Source organism: Takifugu flavidus, chromosome 11 (assembly GCF_003711565.1).
Source record: "Takifugu flavidus isolate HTHZ2018 chromosome 11, ASM371156v2, whole genome shotgun sequence".
In the NCBI taxonomy this organism is placed as follows: Eukaryota; Metazoa; Chordata; class Actinopteri; order Tetraodontiformes; family Tetraodontidae; genus Takifugu; species Takifugu flavidus.
The window spans coordinates 14,676,703-14,701,415 of NC_079530.1; the positions used below are offsets into that span (position 1 = coordinate 14,676,703).

At 49.4% G+C, this 24,713-nt stretch overlaps 2 protein-coding genes across 2 annotated transcripts in view; one reads left to right on the forward strand and one right to left on the reverse strand.

The window, feature by feature from the left end:
- On the forward strand, positions 1-9,562 carry LOC130533433 (PDZ domain-containing protein 7-like). Its single transcript, XM_057046819.1, has 16 exons — positions 1-473; positions 812-1,413; positions 1,559-1,696; positions 1,757-1,931; positions 2,094-2,270; positions 2,426-2,573; positions 3,283-3,343; positions 3,592-4,089; positions 4,542-4,694; positions 4,834-5,006; positions 5,156-5,247; positions 5,351-5,442; positions 5,525-5,593; positions 6,006-6,542; positions 6,621-6,721; positions 8,616-9,562. The coding sequence occupies exons 2-16, from the start codon at positions 1,224-1,226 to the stop codon at positions 8,790-8,792; spliced, it is 2,781 nt and encodes a 926-aa protein (XP_056902799.1). The 5' UTR covers positions 1-473; positions 812-1,223; the 3' UTR covers positions 8,793-9,562.
- lzts2a (leucine zipper, putative tumor suppressor 2a) overlaps positions 9,324-24,713 on the reverse strand; it is a 25,467-nt gene continuing 10,077 nt past the window's right edge. Inside the window, exons 2-9 of the mRNA XM_057046820.1 lie at positions 24,581-24,682; positions 14,555-15,196; positions 13,140-13,790; positions 12,942-13,064; positions 12,697-12,843; positions 12,065-12,580; positions 11,798-11,902; positions 9,324-11,714 (exon numbers count right to left, since the gene is read on the reverse strand). Coding sequence (XP_056902800.1) covers positions 11,532-11,714; positions 11,798-11,902; positions 12,065-12,580; positions 12,697-12,843; positions 12,942-13,064; positions 13,140-13,790; positions 14,555-15,163 — 2,334 coding nt within the window. The 5' untranslated portion in view covers positions 15,164-15,196; positions 24,581-24,682 and the 3' untranslated portion in view covers positions 9,324-11,531. The remainder of the gene's footprint in view (positions 11,715-11,797; positions 11,903-12,064; positions 12,581-12,696; positions 12,844-12,941; positions 13,065-13,139; positions 13,791-14,554; positions 15,197-24,580; positions 24,683-24,713) is intronic.

Below are 24,713 nucleotides of genomic sequence, written 5' to 3' on the forward strand. Positions count from 1 at the left end.
CTTTCTGCACAAGAGAAACTTGTACAAAAGAAGCTTGTACAATTACGTTTGCCGGACTTTTAAACATAAGGAACAATTGTATTATTTTATATTTTTGAAATTCCTTACAAAAAAACATGGGGGGTGGGTTAGAAGCAATTTAAATGCACATTATTACTGTTTAATTATCACTATAAACATGTTATCACTAATGGCCACCAGGTGGGGGTATTGCAAGACCAAATAACCCCGCTCACTTTTTCCTCTCTAACAAATGTAATCTTAACGGACTATTGCAGATATAAGGTTACTGGGGTCAGAATAAAGCAGGCTGAGAGATGTCTTGACTTATTTTCATATTGAAGTCCACAGCTGCTGGGGCTTAAAAGGATTACACCTCCCAGATAATAACGGTCACCTGGAAAACGGGGGAGGCGCAATAATGCTCCTGCTGTCGACCCTGCTGTCTCAGCGACACCAAATGACAATATCAGGTAATAATGCCGTTTGCTGTGCAGTTGTTTAACCGGAAATGCAGCTATAGAGACGCGTTTAAGACGATTTATTGTGTTGGTACCACCGTTCTCAGGTGCCGATCTGGAACAGAACTTAAATGAAAGCGCTGCCTGTGTTCTGTCGCTGTCCGTGGTGCTGATTCATAAACACACACACGAGTCTTACACACCTACAGGATTCAAATGTATTTGTGTTATATTTTCTCCTGATCTCTTTAGCTTGTGGATTATATATTGTAACAGTCAAATAATGCTGTTTTACTGGCTTGCTGGAACATACTGTGGCCACTTAATTCATTACACTCTTGTCCGAACAGGCAACTAATTAATTAAACATGGAGCCAGGAGATGCACATGCACCGCAGCTTCTCTACAGAGCAGCTGGGGTCCTCACCTGAGGCGTGGGACAACAGGCACGCCACCTCCTTTGAGGTCGATCTAGAGACTTCAGGGAGAACTTGTGGATGATCCCTTTTATTTATCAATCTGCAAAGAATTTCAGCGAGTGAAAATCCTCTTTTTTTCCTCACTTTGGACAGTCTGAGTGTTTTGGTGAAGCACCGGGATGTTAGTCACAGCTTTGAGCGTCCCGTCTCACCATCTGCAGGACCAACAACCGGGAAAGCTGGGAAAGAGCATCCGCTCCGTTCCCAGCTGAACCTCCTTCTCAGCCGTCCTGCCAGCAGACCCCAGCTCTCCTCCTGTCTGGATGACTGAGGGACGACTAATATGCCTCACTCCTCTCTCTCCTCTGACTGGAGGGAGATGACAAATGGAGGTGGGCACCCCCAGTTCAACACTGGAAGCCAGTCTGGGGGGTCCCACAGCTCCACGCGCTACATGCTGAAGAAGCAGCGCCACGGTTACCGCTCCTCCTCCCCAATGGGCAGGGTCATTCTTATTAACGCCCCTGCTGATGGTGAGTTTAAGGCCTGACGATGGGCAAGTGTTGCTACGGTAACAAAGGCAATAAACAGATCTGTCTGATGTCAGAGTTGGGATTCTGATATACAGTCCGCTCATGAGTTGATTGATGCTTTTTTTTTATGGCTTGTGTTTTTCAGGAGGAGACGACAGCGATGACATCCACACAGTGACGGTCGATAAGAGCCCGGATGGCCGACTGGGCTTCAGTGTCCGAGGGGGCTCCGAACATGGACTCGGCATATTTGTCAGTAAAGTGGAAGATGACAGTCCAGCAGGTGAGACGGGTGAGATTCGCGCTCCGCGTGTTTGTGGCTGACGCCCTCCTGCGACCGCAGCACGCGCCGGGCTGACTGTCGGCGACAAGCTGATGGAGGTGAACGGCGTCAGCCTGGAGAGCATCACCATGAGCAGCGCCGTGAAGGTCCTGACGGGGAACAACAGACTGCGGATGGCGGTGAGACGAGTGGGAAAGATCCCGGGCATCCGCTACTCCAAGGAGAAGACCACGTGGTGAGGACAGAGAACGCAAAGATCTCCTCACTGACTCGTGCCGTCACGTGACCTTCACATGACCTTCACATGACCCGGCCCTCAGGTCCAGCTTATCATCTGAAAGAATCTCTATTGTCATATGAGCGTGTTCTTGTGCTTCTGCTTCATGTTCCTGCTCAGGGTGGATCTGATTCACCGGCGGATGGTGGTGGAGGACAGCGGACGCGCGCCGCCAGAGGCCGGCTCCGACGGTGCTCTCCGTAGAATCGTCCATCTCTTCACCACTTCAGACGACTACCGCCTCGGGTTCAACATCAGAGGAGGCAAAGAGTTCGGGCTCGGAATTTACGTCTCAAAGTAGGAAGCGAGCAGCCGCCGAGACACGTTCCAATAAAACGCTCTCTCGATCCCTGTGACCTTGAACGAGAAAAGAGATGGTGGACTGACGTGATGCGTCTGTCTTGGGGGTTGATGTCTATGTGTGTGCACGGTTGCCTGTTTGGTCTCCTCAGGCTGGATCCAGGCGGGATCGCGGAGCAACACGGCATCAAAATGGGGGATCAGATCCTCGCAGCCAACGGGGTCAACTTCGACGACATCACCCACAGCAACGCTGTGGAGGTCCTGAAGAGCCACACCCATGTGATGCTGACCATCAGGGTGAGAGACGGCGCGAGTTTGTAAAATGTAAAGTCAGTCACATTTAATCGGGTCCTTTAGGAGATGGTGGAGAGTAAAAGAGAGCCAATAGAAACATGAAAACTAGAGTGGAGATGTGTCTCTGGTAGTAATGAAGCACTCACAGCTTATGAAACGATGCTAGCGTCTCTCAAATGAGCACCGCGGCTTACATCCCACAATGTTTTCTATACATTGATACGTGTGTGAGTGTGTGCACGGCTGCTCAGTGTCACTTATCTTTATGTCAAGCGACCGTCTTGCTTGTGAATGGGCGTCTGTAACTTGCAGCGAATACAAAGTGTGCACTCTTAGCCTAATAACATCACCGCATGCTCATTTTACCCCTCTGATCTCAGGTTCCACGTGTGAGAAACAGCCAGGGACAATGTCCATTATTCAAAGGCTCAGATGGATCAGATTATAATCAGCAGAATTCTCCCGTTCCTGGGGTGTATTCCTCCCAGTTATAGGTCCAACTCTTATATACAGAAGCAGTAGTGATATTGATGAGCAAAGCCTTCGCAGTTCTGCTCAACAAATGGTCGCTTGTCACGTTAAAGAGTGAAAGTGTGTTCATTATCGCGTCCGTAGGGTCTCACCATCAACACTTGTAGCTTTGGCTTCGATGTCTCCACAGTTCCTCAGCAGATCTGCGTGATTTGGTCGTTGTTTTTGTGCTTTTCAACAGGAGGCAGGACGATACCCTGCGTACAAAGAGATGGTGGCAGAATATGGCTGGCTCCACAAATGTATGTTGGCTTCTGTCAGAGTATTTCCCCTCAAATTAGAGCGTACGATTAGATGTTAGACATTACCAGGCGTGAATAACTTTAGGAGAAAGATTCAAAACGCAACCTGATGATTCGGAGTTTTCCCGTTTCATTTCGTTTCTGCTCCTACAAAAATTGAAACCATTTAAAAATGATTAAAATCACACGTAGCGGGTTGAACAAAGGTCAAGGTTCACCTCGTACTAACTGTGTTTTGCACTCTGTAGTGGCCAACGGAGGCCCTCCGCCACACTCATACTCCAACTCCTCCGCCTCCTCCTTGTCCTCCAGCACCCCCCTCAGCTCTCTCAGTGGTCTCTCCCAGGTCCTTTTCCCTCCTGTCTTTGGCTCAGAGATGTTAGATGTTGCCATCTCCACAGAGGACCACACCAGACCCCTCAGCACCCCTGAGCGAACCGCCGACACAGCCATACAGACCGACCCTCAACCCCCGTCCAACGGGTCATACCGCGACAGCCTGTTTGCCACGGAAACCAGCAGGACCGTAGGTGCAACAGTGCTGTTAAAAGACTCGGTCATACGAGGGAAAGGCGAAGGTCCGAGGGAGGCGGGAGGAGATGGCGAACGAGGGCGGACGGGTACGAGGAAGCAGTCATCAGGAGAACAGGAAGTGGCGAGACATTCGCCCAAGACCGCAGCTCTGATGGCCCTCAGCAAACCAAGGAAGCCAATCAGACGCTCACAGAGCCAGATCACCGCATCAGGTGAAACCCACCACTGATTCATGAAGTCAACCAGAACCTTTGAGCTGCACACAAATGCACACATTTGTTTTACCTTTCGGTCCGTCACGCTAATTCACACCTTTAGATCCGGACAGTGGGAGCCCAGAAAGGCGGATTGGACAACTGCAGTTTAGATTGTGTTGGTGCAGATACAATCCATCAGCGTTACCGTGGTTCCTCTCAAAGTGGCAGATTTACTGCAGGGAAGAGAGGAGCTGGCTGGAAGAGAAACAAGCAGCCGATATCCGACGTGTGGCGTCATAATGATCATAATGAAGAAAAGGGAAAAAATGGCCTTTAGCTGCCAGGTCCGGATTAGGTAGATTTAGCTAATTACAGTTTAATTGGGTTGAATCATAAAAAAAACGCTGTTAGTCTTGTTTGTCTATTGCTTATATATTTTAAACCATGTGTTTTGACTGCAACTTTAGAAGACAGACACAAGAAGAGGCATCAGAAGGAGAAGCAGTCGTCCGTGGATAAAAGCAACCTGCAGCGCTCCAAAACCTTTGTCAACCTCTTATTTAAGAAAGAGCGCAAAGAGAAGAACCTCCCCAAGTCACCGTCCCGCTGCGCCGACAGAGGTGAGATCACAGCGACCTTGCACAGACAACGTCTTAATGATTCTTAATCCTCTCTTGGTTTACCGTAACAGCATCTGTGATATCACCGCTGGGTCAATATTGCAACCTCAGAAGTAAAATCTTCACTTTAATCTCTCAGACGAGGAGCCCCGCCACCCAGTCCAGCTCTTTGCCCCTCTGAGGGATTCCCCTGCTGGGGTTAAAGAAGGCAGAAGGCTGCCCCAACCCGAGACCCTGCAGCACGTGGAGGCCATGGCCAAGAAGCTGCTCCTGCACGACGAGGCGGCAGCGGTGATGAGACATTGTTGGCGGGTCAGTTCCTTATCAGGGTGCTTGTTTTTTGTTATTTTTCAATAGCCCAACATTCCGGTCCGGTATTGACCATAAACCCATCCATCAGACAGCTGTTCTGATGCTACCCTGCAGTGCCCTGATATACAAACATCTACTTTCTGCCTCAGTTTTTGTCTGACAACGTGATTGAGGATTTGGTGCGCCCCCTTTTGGCCATTTTGGACAGGCCGGAGAAGCTGCTGCTTCTTAGAGAAATAAGGTGAGTGGTGAAGTCAGTGAAGTCTGCAAAGTTCTTTATGTTAAAAAAAACAACAACGATTTTTTTAGTATGTGACTGGATCTAATCTTGGAACCCTCTCCAGGATGCTGATACCCCCCACGGAGCTGGCTCGCTTTGACAGCATGATCATGCCTTTTGAGTTGGAAGCGTACGAGATCCTCAGAAGCCGCTCTGGTGCATAGTTCACTACTTGCATGTATGAAACCAAACATTAGAAAGGCAAATAATCCAAATCGGTTGTTTGTATCTTCTTCAGTGCGTTCTCCGGCTCTGCGCTCCCCTCGCAGCGGAACGCCTCGACGTCACCTCATCACCCCGATCCCCGGTGTGTCCCTGCCCTCCTCTGTCACTACTCTGTCTCTTTATTCTGGATCTGTCCAGCTCTATATGTAATCCATATTGAGCCGGACTCTTACCCGCACGTAGCTCAAGTTTCCTCTGTGTTCATGTTTCATCTCAGTAGACAGAAGGGAGGATTAGCGTGTGTGTGTGTGTGTGTGTGTGTGTGTGTGTGTGTGTGTGTAAGACGCCTGAGTATTGTAGAGACACTTTTAGCCCATTCAGCAGTCAATGAGGCATCAATACGTGTCTGGTGTTGGGCTCAATGAGGGCAGAGCAGGGCTGAGAGTTCATCATTCAGCCATCGTTTAGTTCAGCAGATATTTAACCCAAACCTGGTCTGAACGCTTGAAGACGGCGGAGTTCTGAATCTTTGGTTTATTTTTATGTGTGCCCAGACTTCAGGGGTGGGTTTCACCTCCAGCCAGTCCAGAACACACTGCAGGGACATTCAGTCCACGTGTCTCCATCCTGCTCCTTCACCTCTCTGCTGGACGTACCCATCGACAGCTACGCCTCCGGCGCCGTGCGTTCGCGCTCTCTGAGCCCCGCCTCATCCGCCAGCTCCCTCCACACAGACTCCGCCCACAGCCCCCGCCGACCCCATCACTCCCCAAACAGAAGACAGAACGGGGTGTCACGGCACGATGAGGTCTCCCTGCTATCGCGGGGTCCTGAGCGAGGGAGGTCACCTGTGAGGAGAGCGGCGAGTCCTGACAGCACGGACGGCAAAGCCAGGAAGCAGGAGGACTACACCGAGGTCAGCATTCATGTTCCCCCACAAGGACGGACCAGAACTCCCCTAGCAGACGTATTCGAGCACCAGAGGGACAAAAGCCCATCCACGGGCCGAGGGAGCGTTCAGAGGTCAAAGGTGCAACCTGTGGAGCACGAGAGCAAAGCTGTCCTAATTTCCAAATCAAGGCCGTCCCTGGGTGAGTTGAACAGAAACTGATAGGTTTAAACTAGGGGAAGTACAAGCTAGCCACAACCATCTGTATGATTCTTTCTAGGGATTAGTATCTCTGGAGGCGTCGAATCCAGAATCCAGCCCATGATAAAGATAGAGACGGTCTTCCCAGGAGGAGCTGCATCAACAAATGAGGCTTTAAAGGTGAGAAATCAGAACACATTCAGACACAAATATGGCAACAGAAAAATCACCACAGCTTCACGGAACAGCAGGCCGCTGTCAGGCCGAGCTGTACTGAACGGCTACTCAACCTGTGCATCTGGAGGAGCAGAGATGAGGATGAGCGGGGGGGCTTCTCATGTATCACCGAGCTTCCATTATTGATGAGCTACACAGGTGCTGCCCCGCTAACGCGCGGCTAAAATATTGACTGCGGCATTGTGTAACGGCAGCCTGTGATCTTTCATGTGAACACTCGCGACACAAATGCTCATTCCCGACAGGTATTCAACCGCTGGGCTGTGAGTGAGACACACACACACACACACACACACACACACACACACACTGCAGCAGTGCGGAGAAAATACAGGTGCCTGCTGGTGGGCACATTATTTTGCATGCGTTTTGGAGTGGGCGGCTATCAGCTGACATGGTACCGAGGTCTAACAAGTCATTACTGTCGAACATAGAGTGGATCAAATATCTGCTCCGCCCTTTGAAGCTCTATTAGAGCCCCTGGTCACACATGAGTCTACAGCCACACTCACACACGCATACCAAGCATAACAAGTGCCAGTGTCAGAGGAAGCGTGTCAAATTGAATCAAGTCAAATCTACTTATTGTCATTTCATATAGAAGAATATCGAAGTACAAGGCAACATAGTTGCACATGTTAATACTATACTGACGTCAAGAACTTCCACTGCGGTCCGTCAAGTGTTGTGACCTTTCTGGCCTCATGGGGGCGCTAGAGGAGAAGTCAGGGGCATAACGGTTGGGAACTCAGCCTGTGAGGTTGATCTAAGCAGTGAAACGCGCCCACCAACACTTTGACCCTATCCTGACTCAATCTTTATGCTCCTAAACATGCCTGGATAAAAGCTTGGCAGCTTCACATGCACGCCCACGGATCAGATCTCTGCTCTCTGCTCCCCAACACACACGTGTCGGCCCCTCAATCATATCAGCTCTGTTGACCCAGTGTTATCTCCCCCTGTCCTGGAGGGAAGTGAGTTTGGACCCACTCAGAGTTAAGAGGCATCCTGTTTCCTAACATCCACACGTACGATAACACGAAATAAGTCGTGACGGTGGAAGAAGGCTTTTTTTTTCTACAGCCGTCCACTCAGAACACGTCTCATTAAAGGTTAAACTCAGTCTGGTGGCGTTCTGACAGCTGAGCGGCTCAGCCAATCCGGCGTGTAGGCATGTGAGGAAAATAAGATCCATTTGACTGAGATAACTTCTTGCAAGCTTAACTCTGTGCTATCCAAGGCACCATCTCTGACGTTTAAGTAATCCTGATGAGTGTATCTATGCCAGTCAGAGCAGGAATCATTGTTCTCAAGTAATCATGAGATTAGCCTGTGAGTTATGTCAAATAAAACGCGTTTGACCTTTAAAAACGCGTGATAAACTGCTTAGAAATCCCCTCAGTGCCCCTAGACTCAACGATTTGGGGGGAAATTAAACCAAAATGCATCTGCCTGGAAAGGGAAAGGGAAAACAGGTGTTTGGTGGAGATACAACAGTCGGCACCGAGCAATATGTTCTCTAACCTTCACTGAGGATGAACGCATGAGACAGGTGCATCCTTGGCAACCGCTGATGACATCAGAGGAAGTTCCTTTCCTCAGGGCCCCATAATGTGCCCACTGTCTCCAGCATCCTGTAGGAAAGCACGTACTTGTCTCAGTTTTTTTCTTTTATTCCCCCCCAGCAACCTTCTGTGTGATTATGCTGAAATAACAGAGCGCTGCGGCTCTCAAGCAAAGCCTTAAACTGGCATCAAACAAATACAGCTGCTCTGTAAAGGAAACGTAGCCGTTGCTGAATTACCGTTCAGTGCTTGATGGTTTCCCATGTTTCTAGGCAGGATATGAGCTGGTGTCCGTGGACGGGGAGAGTCTGCAGGGAGTGACGCATCAACACGCCGTGGATGCCATTCGCCGTGCGTTTAGCAACAAGGCCAAGGACCCGATGGTTTTTGTGGTGAAGGTCCCCGTGGTCTCTGCCACCCCCACCTGCCCTACAGGACCTGCTGACTAGCCTCAGGATGCCTTACAGACCAGACAGCCGCTAAAAACGGCACAAATATGGGAGGAAAGCAGCCTCGCGCGTGGTCGCTGAGCATGCGGCGACCGGTCTGCGTTCACCAGTTGGAACATCTCAGCCCAGCGTCCCTGCCAGACGGAGATTACCCCAGCCTGCGTTATGAGATTTTTAGATTTATACCCAGATTAGACCTCTGTCAAAACTGATAGTCTGGTTTTAGCGAATGTCTGGCTGAGATTAGAGCAGATTGCTGCTATGTATTTTGGTACTGTAGTCTTCTGGCTCAAGTTCATGAGCTCTGTTGCAATCCGCCACTTCAGAGGCTTAATTACACCACGCTGCGCGCTGAGCTTATGCAGACATGTGGAGCAGCAGCAGAAACATGTCAGTGAGAAATGCAGGACGCGGAGGCTGGCGGCACAGTTTAAATCAAAGTAGATTAAAAGGCGATACGGGCACGCAACTGGAATATACCCTGCCTTCCTTCTGCACCGTGGAGAGACACGAGTAAACAGCTGAGCCAACTTACTGGTGTGGCAACTTGTTTTTAATCAAAAACTCATTTGTACAAGAAATATACACGTAAACATACAAAGTAGACGACCACGTACGTTATGATTTAGACAAAAACGGAAGAGGACATTTTAAAAAGGATGCAGAACAAATGCCACAAAAGAAGAACTATGTTAAGTTGCTTTGGTCTAGTCACAGTGGCTACATCTGAAATAGATACTTTGCCTAAATAAAATACAATGTCACTCTGATATACTGTTTAGCGTTTTACATATTTACAGAGGAAACGGTCATGAAGGACGTGTGGTGAAAGTCTGGGACGCATGCGGGACTTGTTCGGGGAGGGAGATCACCTTTCATTGGCCCCTGTCTCATGAGTAACAGTCAGTAAAATGAGTTTTGGCTGGACAAACCTAAACTGCTCATCCAGAGTCACCTCCCTTGATTCAGGCTAGCAGCTACTGCATACTGCGGGCTTTGATTCCACCTCACAGCCAATGAGGTCACGCTTTCCTGATCCGATCTGTCTTGTGCATCTGCCAATGTGGGATGTGCACAAACCCTAAAGTCGTGACATGATATTGTGGTTATGGCGTTCACGATTTTCCCTTTGTGGTCGTTAGTACGGTATATGTTCATGCCAAACGGATTCAGCTAGTATAAACATATTGTCATGCATTACTCTATTAGGTGCGCTCTCGTTATGCTGCTGCCTCCATTAATAACGGACGGATCATTTGAATTATTGTTGTGTGATAGCTATATATGTTATATATGTCTTTATAGTTTGTACTGTATATTAAATCCACACTTATAGCAGTACTACAACAAAATATTTCCAGGTGCTATATATAAAAATATACAACATCTTCTCCATTATATAGATTTCCTTTGAACTTTTGTTTCTTGATATAGACTCTTTGTAAAATAAAAGCTCTGGGCCTGGTTTTTCGAAAGACCTACCCTGCTGTGTCATACGCAGTGCTGCATACCTCCCAGCTTCAAACGCCGACCCACTCCTCCTCACGCCTGGCGTGACGACGCCCAGCCCGAGAGCATCTGCTCGGCCTCGCCTCTGAACCAGCTTCTCCCAACATCTGGTTCTAAGTCTCAAAAGCAGACTGGGAAGACAGGAAGACAGTGTCTCTTGGCTTTGGACCGGCAGATTTGGGATAAAAATGCACTGGCGGTAACGAAGGGGACCGGATGCAGACTGCAATGCCGTTCGAGCAACGATCTTTTGGTGATGCCACGTCGAAGGAATGCTCCATTTTTAGCTCCCGAAGCCGCCAAAAATAGTTGAGCTAACACGACGGGAGCAGGCATGGGGACGGAGATGGAGAGCGACAGAAAGAGAGCCAGGACCAAATCTCTGCCGTCTCAAATGTAAATGTTTATGCCAGAGTGTGTCTGGATGAGACGAAGCATCGGCCGAGCGCGACATCACAACCGACGGTGGTCCACGGCACACGGGCGGCGTTGGGATTAAACATTTCCTTCCTCTGCGGTGGTGAAACATGACAGAATAGGATGTCCACGTGTAAGCAAATGTCAAACCGGCTCTGCTTTTATTTGATGACTCGCTTCAGAAGCGAGCGGAGCGGAGCCACGGCTCCCATCACGCCGTCTCCAGTGGTGACCAGTTCTACTGCATTTGTCTGGAGTGATAACAGTCACAATACATTCTTTTTGACTTTTTTTTTTTGGAAGTGAAACAAACTGCTGAGTCTCGTGCCGTTAAACATAGATGTAGCTGGTTGATGATGTCATGATGTTGGTATGCCTGACCGCCATTTGTACAGAAATGTATGTTGTTGAACTTTCAGATATTTAATATTGTTTTGTATTTTTTTTGCTTCATGTTCCAGTCCGTTTTGGATACCCTGATTTGAACCTGGTCTCACTGCTTTTGCTCCCATTGAAGGAAATAGGTCTTTGTGCTGGCTTTGTAGTGGACTGTAACCCATTAAAAAAGGGAGGGATGGCGCCCTATCAGAATTTATAGACGTCTGTTAGCAGATGTAAAGAATGCACCGTGGGGAAATCTCCCTTTTGACAGAGACAAATGGTGAGTGCTCGCTCAGTGATCCACTTTGAGCTGCTTCAAAGATAGTGCAGTATTTGGCTTGGTGTCCGGGATTTGGTTTACATCTCAGTTTGTTTCCAGCCCAGTTTCCGCGTTATTTTGTGCGCACAGACTACGGAGGTAGCCTGGTTCTCTCAGATCTCAGTGGCCGTGATCTCCTCAAAGTGGATGTCGTTGCTGCCACTGTGGACCTCATATTCCTCCATGTCCCTGCTCTCCAGCTCCAGACTCAGCTCCCTCATGACCCGCTCAAGATCCCGGTTTCGCCGGTACATCTGGATGTAGTTCTGCTGCAGCTGCTTCTGGTAACGGATCACCTGGAGGGAGACGGCTAAAGTTAGAAGCCTAAACCCTAATGCAGACCACAGACTGAAATGAGACTGATTGCTCCAGTTTGTACCTTTTCCTTCTCCTCCTGCCAGACTCTCCTCTCTTCCTCAAAGTGTGAAAGATGCTCCTCACTGGTCCTCCTTTCGTACAGGAGCTCGGCCTTCAGTCTGTCCACCTGAGCGACGGATGAAACAAAGAAACATCCAGTCTATTCGCTGTAAATTTTACTTTTTGGACTCCTTCAAGTATGTCAGTAGATCCTGGTTGTCTAACGTATCAGTTAATCATTATTTTGTCTTGAAACGTGTGTAATAACCACTTAAATATGAGCTCGTACCTGTTGTCTGAGCGCTAACACAGTCTCTGCGTTCTGCCTCTGTGCCTTGGCTTCATCGCTCTCTCCTCCCCAGACCAGATGGTGCTCTTCTCCATCACGGTACACGCAGGGACTGGGACCACCTCGTCCTCCCACAGCGCGCCCCTGCTGGATGGAGAGGCCCATGCACTGTCCTTTCAGAGTCCCACTTCCTGACACAGAGAGCACGCCGTGATTGGACAGAGCGTCGCGGAGGCGGGTCAGCTCCTCTTCCACGCGACCCAGTTTCTCACGGAGCAGCTCGGCTTCGCTCTTGCGCCTCTGGAGCTCGTTCTCGCAGACCTCCAGCTCCAGAGTTCGTGTCCGCAGGGCCGCCTGAGCCTCCTGAAATCGGGCCTGGCTGGCTTGCATCTCGGAACGGGCCTCTCTCAGCTGGGCCTTCAGCACCACAATGTCTCCAGCCTTCTGGCTGAGCTCAGACTGGATCTCTTTTAGCTGTTGCTTGAGGAGGGAGATTTCTCCAGACTTCTGACATACCTGGAGTAACAAAAGGCAGAAAATGTTTCTTTCATTCCTATTATACCTGAATAAAAGCTCTTATTTTACACTGAGTTCATCCATATTGATGCCAGGTGTCAGGCAGTCTCACTCACTTCCCACTTTGTTTCCTCCAGGCGCGGGCCCAGCTGGGTCTGCTCCCTCTGAATGGTGGCACATCTCTTTTCTAGCATCTCCTTGTTCTGCAGCAGTGAAGAAAAGTCCTCCTGGAGCTTCTTTTTCTCTTGTTGGAGTTGAAACACCTGACAGCAGACACAGTCGGTCATGAAAGAAGCGCATTTTACTGCCTTATAAAGTAAAACAGATCAACCCAGAGACATTTAAAACTTTTTAATCGTACCTGTAGCTCCAGCACCTGCTGTGACCTTTGGGCTTTTTGAGAAGCCTGCTTCATCTTTGATGCACAGCACTGTCTGAGCTCTTCCATCTCCCTTTCACAACGACGCTGTTTCTCCTCATAAACCTGCCGGGTTAAGGACGTTAGTTACAGCTCAGCAGTTAGAGTATCGACACCTCAAACGAATGTATAGCAAAGTACCTGGCAGATAGCAGCTTCGTTCTCGTCAAGATTCTCCCGGAGCTGCTGGAGTTCCAGGTCTCGTTCCCGTAGCTTCTCCTCTAGCTCCCTCACCACCCCCTCATAGCCTTCCACAGGAGGTGATGAATGGCCACAGGACCCGCTGTCGGACAGCGGCTGGCCGCGCCCGCTCAGCGAGCCCGAGCCGGTGCTCTTGCTGGATGACGACCGTCCACTGTCTGAATTGGTGTGGCTATGGCTCCCGTTGCCACCTGCAGGGTTTCGGCCAAGGCCCGTCACTGGCTCCAGCTGACCCCCGGAACCGGAACCGGAGCTAGAGCCTTCACTGGGAGCCAGGCTGTAGCCTGTGCTGCTGTGTGTGGGGAGGCTTGAGAGGGAGTTTCTCCCCGAGTCCGACATAGAGCACGACTGGCTGCTCCGAGCATTACGGCCTCCGCAGTAGGAGCTACACTTCCCTTCAGAGCTGGAGCTGCTGCTCATTACGATGCCGGTGGTGGTGCTGGCGGTGTTGGGCAGCAGGATGTTGAGGCTGGCCTGGCTCGCTGACAGATTGCTGCCCCCTGGCCTTGGTGACAAGTAGTGCACAGAATGGCGATTTTTTGGAACAACCGGTTTGAAGGCTGTCGGACGAATCAGCACTTTCTCCATGTTCTGAAATCCAAAACACATTCAAATCAGCTGATAAAAGCCAAGACATGCTAATCAGCGATGGATGAATACAGCTCATTAGAGGAGGTTGAGAGTGATATGCTGGAAGGTCATCCCTCCAGGCTCTGATTCTTCTAATCCAGTTTAATTGCTATTCATGGCCTTCATTAAGTAATTCTCCTAATTATTTCCGCAACAACTAAGGTAGCGACACAAGCAAAAGCCTGAGAAAAGACGCAAAAAGATGTGGAGGAAGAGGAGAGGATGAGAGCTCAACACAAAGTAAGCAGCCTTCTCAATCATCTGCTTTGGGATTTACAGACCACAGCACTGACACTGACCATGGTGTGTCTGCAGGGTGAGTTACCCTCAAATGATCCATCTGAGCCCATCAGACCAGAGATTAAAATTCCCAGTGGATCAATGGGAAACAGCTAACGACTGCACTTGGGTGCGGCATGGGATTCCCATGAAAACAGACAATAGGAACCTCCCCTGTAATAATGTCACAGGCTGTAATCAAAGGAGACATTTTACAATAAAAATCTTAATGTTACATGAATACCGTGACTGTGCTGGCAGAGCTAATGTCATGCTGTGCTGGATGGCACTAAAAGACGATTGAAGAAAAATGTGTTTTTAACTGTCAAGACTGCTACAAAATACCAATAATTAAGTTTAATTTAGACAAGAAATGTCATCAAATGATCTCTGATTTCTTTATTTGATGACCAATATGTATGTGCTATTGCATCTGTTGCTCTTACCTTTTCTAACTGTCCAGACACTGGGATGAGCTTGGGAGGAGGTCCTCCAATGTTCCCATTGAGAGTCCTGTTGTCCCTTTGGTCCTCCGAATCACTGCAGGGGCTTGTAGCGGCAACCACCACATTGTCATTCCAGTCTCCAACTACCACCTCGTTGCTGGTATGTCCCAAGTTTCCATTAGTGGCCTGAGCCTGTGTTCCAGCAGCCTTCCCACCAGCTTCCGCAGCAGCGTTCCCAGGGCGGGGCTGCCGCTTGCTGGGCAACGGCGGAGGCGCGACGTGGGCCTGGGGATGGGTTTGGTTGTTGACAGCCAGCAGCTGTTCCAAGGAGCTCCCGCTGCGGAGGGTGTTGTCCTGCAGTCGGAAGCAGTTGGTTGCTGGGGTAGATCGGCGCACCTTGGTGGGGAATTCACTGGCAGCCCGGCAGTGCCTCTCCTGGTACGTCCGGCCCGAAATGAGACTGCTGACAGAACCCATGGCTGTCCCGGCGCCGCAGGGGCCACAGGAGCCCGGGCCTGAGGGAGAGTGGGATGACAGCGGCCGGCACTGCTGGACGTCAAGACCTGGTTTCGGGTGGTCAGTCACAGGTAGTGCCTGAACGAGAGCCATGACACCCCGATGGCGTGAGACCGACCTCGCGCTCTGAAAGGGGAAACATGGGGTTAAAGATTTATTCACCTGGAACAGACACCGCTGTTGCTGCGGAAGAAGCAACTTAACATAATTCTGTTAGGCTTGAATGGGGCAGGCTCAACTACAAGGTGCACGACAAGGTGACTGCAGGGGGGGGGGGAAATGTCCCCAGACTGATCCTCACAGCAAAGACTCATCCTTTATTAAATAAACTGCGTCGCTCACAGTGTCATTAATGACAGAGGGGAGTAAAGAGGATGGATCGAAGAGGGTAGAAACGCAGAGGGAAACAGGATGAGGCACAGTCATCACCATCTGCAGCTGTTTGGTTAGTTCCTAAATGTCACTGTCTAAAAGCTCCGTGCACTCGCTGATGTGCTTTTAATGGGGGTTTGCGAGCAACACGCTGTTTTATGACCACAATGCTCACATTCCGCACTTAGTCACATTGCTATTTTTAGGCTGTGATAAATGGAAACATATTAAAACAATAAGCAGCAGCAAGGGAGCCGCTTCCATTTGCAGGTAGCGTAATCAGTGTTAGCTGCTTTGAGAGGACAGATGCACGCAGGGGCCCCGATACTGTATCTGCTGTGCTCGGCCTGTCGTGCCAAGACTATAGCCACGGTCAAGTGGAGTAATCCACACCAGCTATGGCTGCTTCATTTATGCACAACAAAGTGCACGTATTTTATCCTGCAGTTTATTTCAGCCAATAAAATAAAATCATGTATGTGTGGTTTTTGGAGAAACTCACATGATTTCCAAGTGGATTGTTTTACATGTGCAGCAGAATTTGGCTTTGGCTAACTTGGATTTGAAGATTAAGAAAACGACTGCGAGTTTTGCCCAATAGTTCACGGCAAATTCCCAGAATGCTCATTAGCCTCAGCCTGGACCTGCTGTTAACCACAGTTAAACATGTGTGGACACCCAAGAGAAAGGAGGCCAAAGATATGCGTGGTATGTGATCATTTCTCATGTAGAATAATCACGCCTCACAACCTCCTTTCACCCTTTATCTCCCATCTCCTCCTCTCCTTCACTGCCAGCCCTGACAAGGACCTCTCAGGCAGGATAATGAAATTAACAACCCTCTGAGACCGGCCCTATCCCTGTCGCGCTGCCCAATGAGGAAACAGAAGGGGGTCTGATTTTGTCCTCCCTCCCCTCTGACCTCCAAGGGTCGGGTTTTGTTCCAGCTACTTGGGCAGCGAATCCCAAAAGCTAATTTCCCCCTCCGATGTTGCTCAGTGGTTGTTTCCCAGGGTTAGTGAAACTCTCCCCGCTTTTTCTCCAAAAAAGAGAAGAAAACAAAAAAACTTGAGGCTGCGTCTGCCTGCGCCGCTTCCTCCACCTTCATCATTACAAGCATCCTCTGCTGCACAAGACGGGAAGATAATAAAACACTCGTCGCTAAAAATAGGGAGCATCTCAAGTGCCTCAAATCATTCTGATAGTCTTTCATGAGGCGTAACTCGTAGCGAGGCACTTGATTCGATATTCAAAAATAAACTCCAGTTGTTGCAGGAAGCTATTTTGGGGTCAATCTGAGGCCACTCCACACCACATCCCGACACTCCTAAACTATTAAATGACGCTGAATGGCTTCAAAGCAGCTGAGTTTACAGCCTCCATCCACCCTCCGGTGCTCAGGACAGTGACCAGCAGGGCAGACGAGGACCTGGGGTTGCCAGGTAGGTCACAAACAAGATCCTGAATTAGGTTCTTTGATGAGGAAATAATCCCGTTATGATGGGAACAATCCGGATCTTGCCTGGGAGAGGAGAAACCTATTATTCCACAGCAGCGGCTCACTTGACAATCATATGCAGCTTCCAAGCTTTTCCGGGGACTCTGCTGGGATCGGGACAACGTTTGAAAAGCTGACGCCGAAGGAGGGATAGCACAAAGGCGGCTCGCGAGGGTTAGAGGGAAAATTCCAATAGCAGGATTTCAAAAGAGACGCTCTATAGGGGCTTGATCCCCATGGGAACGCTCCAGAGCCAGGTGTCCATCAAGGAAGACACAAGCTTGAGCAGATTCTGATCAAATAACAAATCATTTCTGCAACTTTCATCCACAGCTCTGCCTCACTTTTATCATCTTCACCTCACGTGTCTGAAAAAGGCCCAAACCCAAAAAACAGCCCTGAACAAACTGAATATTTTTACTCCTGTTTGGTGTTTTGATCCCTGAAAACAAACAAAGGCTACAATAAAAACAGATAGAAATAGAAGACTAACAAACCATGGCAGAAAGAATTAGGTCTGGACCGTATCTCTACAGTCCAGCTACAAAACTGTAGCAAATCCTAATCCTGAAACTGAGCTACATTTTTTTATATATATATATAAATTCATCTGAGCTGAACCTTAAATATTAGGTTCTATATAACTCTGTGGTGCTTGAACAGTCCTGCTTTCACTCAGGACGTCACACACTGGTTGTGAGACACCAGCTTGACCTTTGACCCCAGCGGTCCCCATTATGCATGAATTGTAGAAAACAGCGAGGCACAGGACGTCGAAACTTAACGCAGAAGGTCCGATGAATCCGTAACTTCCACCCTTTCCATTAGATTTATAATCCTTCCTGCCCTTTCAACCCCACTTTCTTCCCATTTTCACCCACGTCCTTCCTCACTTCCTGTTGCACTGCTGCCTCGCTGACCTCCGCCACTCTTTTCCATCTCCATCCCTCTTTCATTCGACCGCCCGCCCGCCGCTCTGGGCCGTTTGCTTTTCATCTTCTCCTCCGTCAGCGGCGATCCCACAGCGCGACTAACTGAAGCAAAGCCGGCGTGAAGGCGAGAGCAACAGGTGGAATGTATGAAAGCGCCACGTCCGAGCGGGGCGTTATGGAACGACGGCTCAAACGTGCACTTTATTCGAATTATCCTTCTTTAACCGGCCATCACAGATCCCCAAAAACAGTCATCAAAGCTGCTGACTGTCTGGCTGCTTCTGACCGGAGGTAATATCCCACTTTGTCTTTTGATTAATCCTGAAACTGAGAGAGCCTGAGGCGGATAGCACGTCAACATTCTAGGTGAGTCACAATAACCCTCCACGGCGGCCAACAAAGGAAAATCCACAAGTTTGGGCAAGGCAGCGACACGCTGACACGCACACAATAACTCAGCAAGACAATCGGCCCACGCCTAATCTCCTTTCCCGTTTTGTTCGTCACGCAGCCACTCGCTGAAACTCCGCCGTAAAAACTTCAAACGGGCAAAGAACTGGCACGAAAGATATCAGACTTCGCTGGAAAACAAGTCTTTTAATGTTTTGCCAGTGGAGCTGAGGTATAACGTCTGTGTTCCAACTGGGAGAGTGTCTGCGTGGACGCCCGTCCCCTGCCCCCACACTGCTCACAGCGCATGCAAACCTACTCAGACCTCATTAAGTCCTAATGCCGAGTCTCCTTTTACTGAAACCAGAGTTATTGTTCCCTCTGGCAGAGGGAGATGGTCCACATTGCTGCAGAAGAAAAGTTTTGAATTCTTGTATCCTGGTTCAAACGCTGGCGATGGAACAGACAAAAAGAGTGTGTGTGTGTGTGTGGGGGGGGGGGGGGGGAGGGGTCTTTAGGTGTCATTGGCAACAAGTCCGCTCGCACTACATTTCTGTCTGCCCTTCTAAACACAACTCGATGCTGTTGCAGATGTCTTCTGTCCGGAGGCACAGTGGAGGGTCCCATTTGGACGAGGGATAAAGAGAAAGCCGGGGAATAAGCTGAGAGAGTGAGGGAGTTTTGTGAGGGTCTGACAGGCTGACAGTGGACAGGTTGGCTCTTTAGCATCTCAAAGCATCTGGCCTCAATTCAGACATCAGAGGCTGCTGGAAAGTGGAATGACCCAAGCCTACGCTGGTTTTCTCTCTCTCTCTCTCTCTCTCTCTCACACACACACACACACACACACACACACACACACACACACACACACCACACACACACACACACACACACACGGCTGTGGAACTCCCCATGGGGGTTGACAGGGAGAGCAGCCAGCACTCTTCTGAAAGTGAATGACATGAAAGTAGCGACACATCTCTGTGAAAACACTGTGGTCATTTGGGGGAGCAAACCATCAATCAGTGGCTCATTTATGGGGCGTTTTACATTCACAGCGCACAGTTGTATTCAGATGTCCTGTACGTTCGCAGACAGCGCCCGTGCAGTTGAAATAATGTGCCGTCGCTGATTAAAAAATGATCAAACGGTGTCTGTTGTGCTGCGTGTCCTGAATACTCGGCGCTCTGCAAAGATGTGATTGGGGGTTTGGATCAGAACGTTTTCGAGAGTTTTAGCACTGAAACCAAAGTCCTGTGTCTCAAAAAAAAAGTCCCATTGCCATGTGAATCAACTCAAAATAGCTACAGCAGTAGGTTACTGATAAAAGAGGGGTTAAACAGTCAATCAGCCTCCATTTTAAACACAAGCAGCCTGGAACTATTTTTGGGATGTTGGGATATTTTGAGAAACAGTCGGGAACAGGTGGCATAGATTTGCTCTAAAATACTTTACTGTTCTATTGAGCAGTAAATGAGAGTGGCGATACTCACGCTGGGATATTAGGGGGTTATTTTAGCACAGTTTACACCCATATATGCGTGCAGAGCGCCAGGGCTGAAGAGGGCTGGTTGACAGTCAGGTGGTACTGGAGGAAACAGTGGAAAAGGGGAAGATCTGGCCGACTTTCCTCGTTCGTTCCAAATGTTGGATTTTCCAGGACATTTTCCAGGCCCCCGACACTTATCCAGTGACAGCCAGTGGTCAGGGCTGCAGACACTGGAAATACTAAGCATGCCGCTACAGAGACACGGGGATTAGTCTGGGCAGGAGACTATCGATGACCGGATCTGTCTTTCATTATCAACCTCGATTGAGCGTAAAAGTTGATGACAGTGTCTTATCAGTTCAGTCATCTTTAGCTCAGTGCTCACAGGAATAGCGGGGGAAATCCACGGCCTCGTGCTGGGCTGACTTCTCATTGTTACAAATGTGCAGAGAAGGGTAAAGTTTTCCCTCCTAAGCTTCCCTTCCTTCCCCCCCAGCTGCTCTGGCAGCAGTAGAGAGCCATTGTTTCGCTTTAACAGAGAGCAGACAGAAAAGGCCTGCTGTCTCCCACTGAAAGCAACAACAATTTGACTGACAATGTGGCATACAGTGTGTGTGTGGTGTGTGTGTGTGTGTGTGTGTGTGTGTGTGAGTGTGTGGGGGGCTAATGGGGGTAGGCCACAACATCTGAAAGGTGTTGCATATTTAACGTGAAAACGCTGATCGTGGCTGACTTCAAGACGCATTGCAAAACCCTAGCAACACACACACACACACACACGCACACACACACACACACACACGCACATACACACACACCACACACACGGCTATTAAATAAAGCCGGGCAAATGATTTCCACAGCAGCTGTTACATAAGCAGCCATGCTTGAGTTTAACTGTGCCAGCCTCAATGTATAATTCACTTCCACTCATGAGGGGAAAAATCTGACTCGGCGAAGGAGCCAGCGTGCAGAGGCATTCAGACACGCTGTCCGTGCCGCCGAAAACTGGAAGAAAATGGAGGTGTGTGTGGGGGTGGGGGGTGGGAGCTGCATACAGAGGCCATTCTGGATTCACATCTCTTGATTTCTCAGCTCCGATCCTTCAGTGTCACACAATGCTTCCTTGCTGAGGGCTTTACATAAATTCGTGGCATTTAGCTCAGCAGATTCCTGAAAAAGTTAATGAGTCGAGGATAAAGAGGATCCACTCGTCGACTACTGAGACCTTCATCAAGTACGATTTGTGTTCTGCCAATGCGTTTCCACCCCAGAGTGCAGGAGCTGCACAAATACAATTAAAGAGTCAGCTCATAATAATTAACTTTTGGCAGATGTGGGCTGAAACTGCAGATGTTTGGGCCGGGTTGTTCCGCCTCTCCTCATCATCATCAGCGTCCTTTAGCAAATATCGTGTGGAGTTCAGAGTTCAGACTCATGATCAGAAGTGAGGCCACGAAACAGACTCCCACGGTGAAACAAAGAGAGTGAAAAGAAAGGGAACTGCTGCTCGTGCTTATTATTGCATGCAGACACCACACACACACACGCACACACACGCATGAGTCAGTGGGACTGGAAAAGGTTACGCACGTGACCTGCGATTCGTGACACACATTTAGCTCATTTGTTCAGAGATGAGGTAACCCCCTGATCTCAGTCGGTCCCCCCCCCCCCACCTTCACCTCGTGTGTGTGTCTCAACACCTGCCCGTCCACAGTGTTTACAGGCCCAGACGTCACCGCCTCCAACTCCGCCAACTCTCTGTAATTGCAGTCTGTCTCCAGCGTGTCCTCCAACGAAACCTCTACCTGACACGTCCAAAAAGAGAGCCGCTACGTGACGGACGGACGGGGGGGGGGCGTTCCCGCCGCTCCGACATAAACAGAGTTGCTGACGCATCATTCCCGAACTACAGCAAAGCAGATGTAAAACTCCAACAGCCCGGGGTCTTAAATGATGTGTGTGAGGAGGACGAGAGACGGCAGCCTGTGTCTCCCAGGGAGGACGGACATCAAAATAAACACACCGACTTCCTCTGAATCTTCCTGATGTTGTCTGAGATGGGAAAGCCCTACATTTGCTGTGTGTGTGTGTGAAGATTTCAAATCTCCTTCCTCTTCCTCCAGGTCAACCGTCCAGAGGCTACGTTTTCCAATCAGTGCCCCAACAGGCAGTAATGAGCAGGCTGGCCCGGGCCGGGGTTAAATTCCCGGCCTCTGACCTCACAGAAGCGCATCATCCCACCTGAATGAATCCCAGCCAGACCAGTTTGTCCCAGTTTACACAGACCAAAAGTATCCAGACTCGGTCAGAGCCAGAGTCTCCTTTCTTATCTGGGAAAACGGCTGGAGCTCAGTGAAGTTCTTAGAGGTGCTTTAACACTTTTGTGGGTCATTTCCAGCCTGTCAAATGGGTGCGTTGGTGTGAATCGCTTTGCCGAGCAACTTTTGTCTCCAACTCTTTCCGTTACACACCTTCTCATTATTGTCTAAAAGACACCCTCTTTATGAGCTTCCCAGCAGGAAGTTGTGAATAGTTTCCCCTGGCAATGTTGTTGTCAGGTAAACAGAGTCAAACATGGAGGAAACAGAAGGCAGAAGTTTGGGAATGGAAGAGACTCACCCCATTCTGAGTCCTGCATTGCTGCTGCCTCCACTTGTCTCCTCTCTTGGAAAAAAAACTGTGCACAAATCTCTGGAGCCTGTGTGAGCGCTGGTTGTCCTTGTCTTTCCCTCTTTTCCCTCTAATTCTTCCCTACAACACTCCGGAGCGCCCCGGTTGCCTCTGTGCTGCAGCAGGACCTCATTTCCCAACACCAGGACTCCCAAATGGAAGCCCCCTTATTTTCCAGCCCTGCTCTCTTCTTCTTCTCTGTCTCTTCTCACTTTGCTCCACTGTTCCTCTTCTCAGCTTTCCTTCCCTGCTGTCTGCCTTAGCACCGCCTCCCCCCTCCTCCTCCTCACACTCCTCCCACCCCTCTCTCACTTTTGTCTGTGAGCCCCCCTGCCTCCGGTTTCCCTCTCACACATGCAGACACACCTCTGCTCTGCCCGCCCTCTCCTCCACGTTCTCCTTTTTAGCCTGCACACAAATATTCTCTGCAGTGGCACCATCCTGCATCAGCCCCAGACATTATTCACCGCTAATTTTGGGGGGGGGGGGGGCGGTTGATAGCCTGGAGGCCACATAGCCGAATTCCTTGGCCTAATTTTTAAGCACATATCCTTTGGCTAAATAAGAGTTACACACAACCGTGCAGCCGTTTAGTGAAACTGACAGCACACCCAGAAATACGGTGGTGTAAATTACGTAACACCAGGCTCGTCTGTGTGCACCTACGTGGTTTCCTGTGCACGGGAGACGGGAGAAGAGTGAACAAAGAGCGTGTCCTTGTGTGCGTCTGTGGATTCTTTCAGCCATCGCATGGCTCCTTAACTGTGGCGGCGGGTCCCTGCTGCATCTGTCACATCTGCCTTCATTTAATACACCCAAAGTGCATCACAAGGTTGATATTTGTGCATTAAAGGTAAATTGCTTAGTGTGACCCTGTCTGACTTTTCGTCCCATGACCTCACCAGGTAAAAACCCTTTTTCAGACTTTATGACCAAAGACCTGCAAAAATAAAACATCGAACCACTCTGTGAGTGTGTGTGAGTGTGTGTGTGTGTTCCCTTTTCAGTGGTTTTATAACAAGGGAGGAGAAAGTTCACTTGGGATCTCTGACTTGGTACTTTACTGCCATTATCACAGCGCTACTCTGGGCGCCCAAAATACAACAGCGAAAAGCTTTTGAGGCTGTTGTGTGTCTGACGGCGGGAGTGTGTGAGTTGATATAACCTCTCCATCCTCGTCTAACAACTTCAGCTGCATACATCAACACACAAACCTCAGGTACAGTCAGCTAAGGTTGCGCTGCTGCTGTTTGGGCTGGAGATGATGGGTTTAACAGCTTGCAAACCTGTTCACTTCCAGCTTTTATACCTAATAAATAAATATCCCTTTAGCTTCTCAGCTAGGTGACCTCATATATTTAACATTTTTAAACTCATTTGCATGTGGGAATCTGCCAATTTTGACTCCATTATGTCCATATTTCATGCAAAAATGGCATTTAAAACAAGAATGAGCTCAGGTGAAGCTGATGCCAGACTAAAGGAACCAAAACCAGACGCCTGCGGTCACGTGCACATCCGTTTGTCATTTCTTAGCTTCCAACGTGGTCGGTATCCGTTATTGACCTTGCACGGGACACGGTAACAATGTGAGACAGCAAATGAAGGAAGGGGACAGCTGGGCCGACAGGCTCGGGGGGCACTAGAGGAAAGACGGAGGGCAGCCGATCTGTAATGGAGACGGTGGAAAAAAGAGAGGAAGACAGCTGCTACTGTGTTGACCGCACATTATTATCAGCCCACAGGTCTCCGAAATCCTGCGCTGTGAGACACCGGAGCGGCAGACGCAGACGGAGGCTAAAGCTCGAATACAAACAAAGCAGTAATAAATATCGTGGCTGGCTGGATTGTTTGGATCAACAGCAATATCCTGGCGTATTGATCCCCCCCCCACCGCTCCTCCTCTCACACAACTGTTCAACATGTTGAAGTGGGTTTTTTGGACATATTTTGGGTGTCATTCTGCCGACCTGACAGACACCAACAGGTCACTCTGAACCGTCAACCTGACCGAGCCTGAAAGGGGAGATGGTGGGAAAACAGCCTGGGGGGGGGGGGGGGGGGGGGGTGTTAAAAGGAAAAGAGCGGCGGGTGCAGAGGAGTCAGCACATACTGAAGGTCATAGATTTTTATCTGTTTTGCTTCTTTACCTCAGAGTGTTGCCCGTCCGACTCCTCCTGGAGGTCTGGGGGGGACGTGGCAACGGCAGGAAGCTCTCATCCCAGGACGCTGCTCATCGGCCTCCTCGCTGCCTGCGAGAAAAACAATTTGGCCCTTAATTTC

Bases quoted from the DNA above. Each gene is read 5' to 3' on its own strand.
- LOC130533433 (XM_057046819.1), top strand. From the start codon at position 1,224: ATGCCTCACTCCTCTCTCTCCTCTGACTGGAGGGAGATGACAAATGGA. The intron at 1,414-1,558 runs GTGAGTTTAAGG...TGTGTTTTTCAG, and splicing joins TATTAACGCCCCTGCTGATG to GAGGAGACGACAGCGATGAC. The intron at 6,722-8,615 runs GTGAGAAATCAG...CCATGTTTCTAG, and splicing joins CAACAAATGAGGCTTTAAAG to GCAGGATATGAGCTGGTGTC.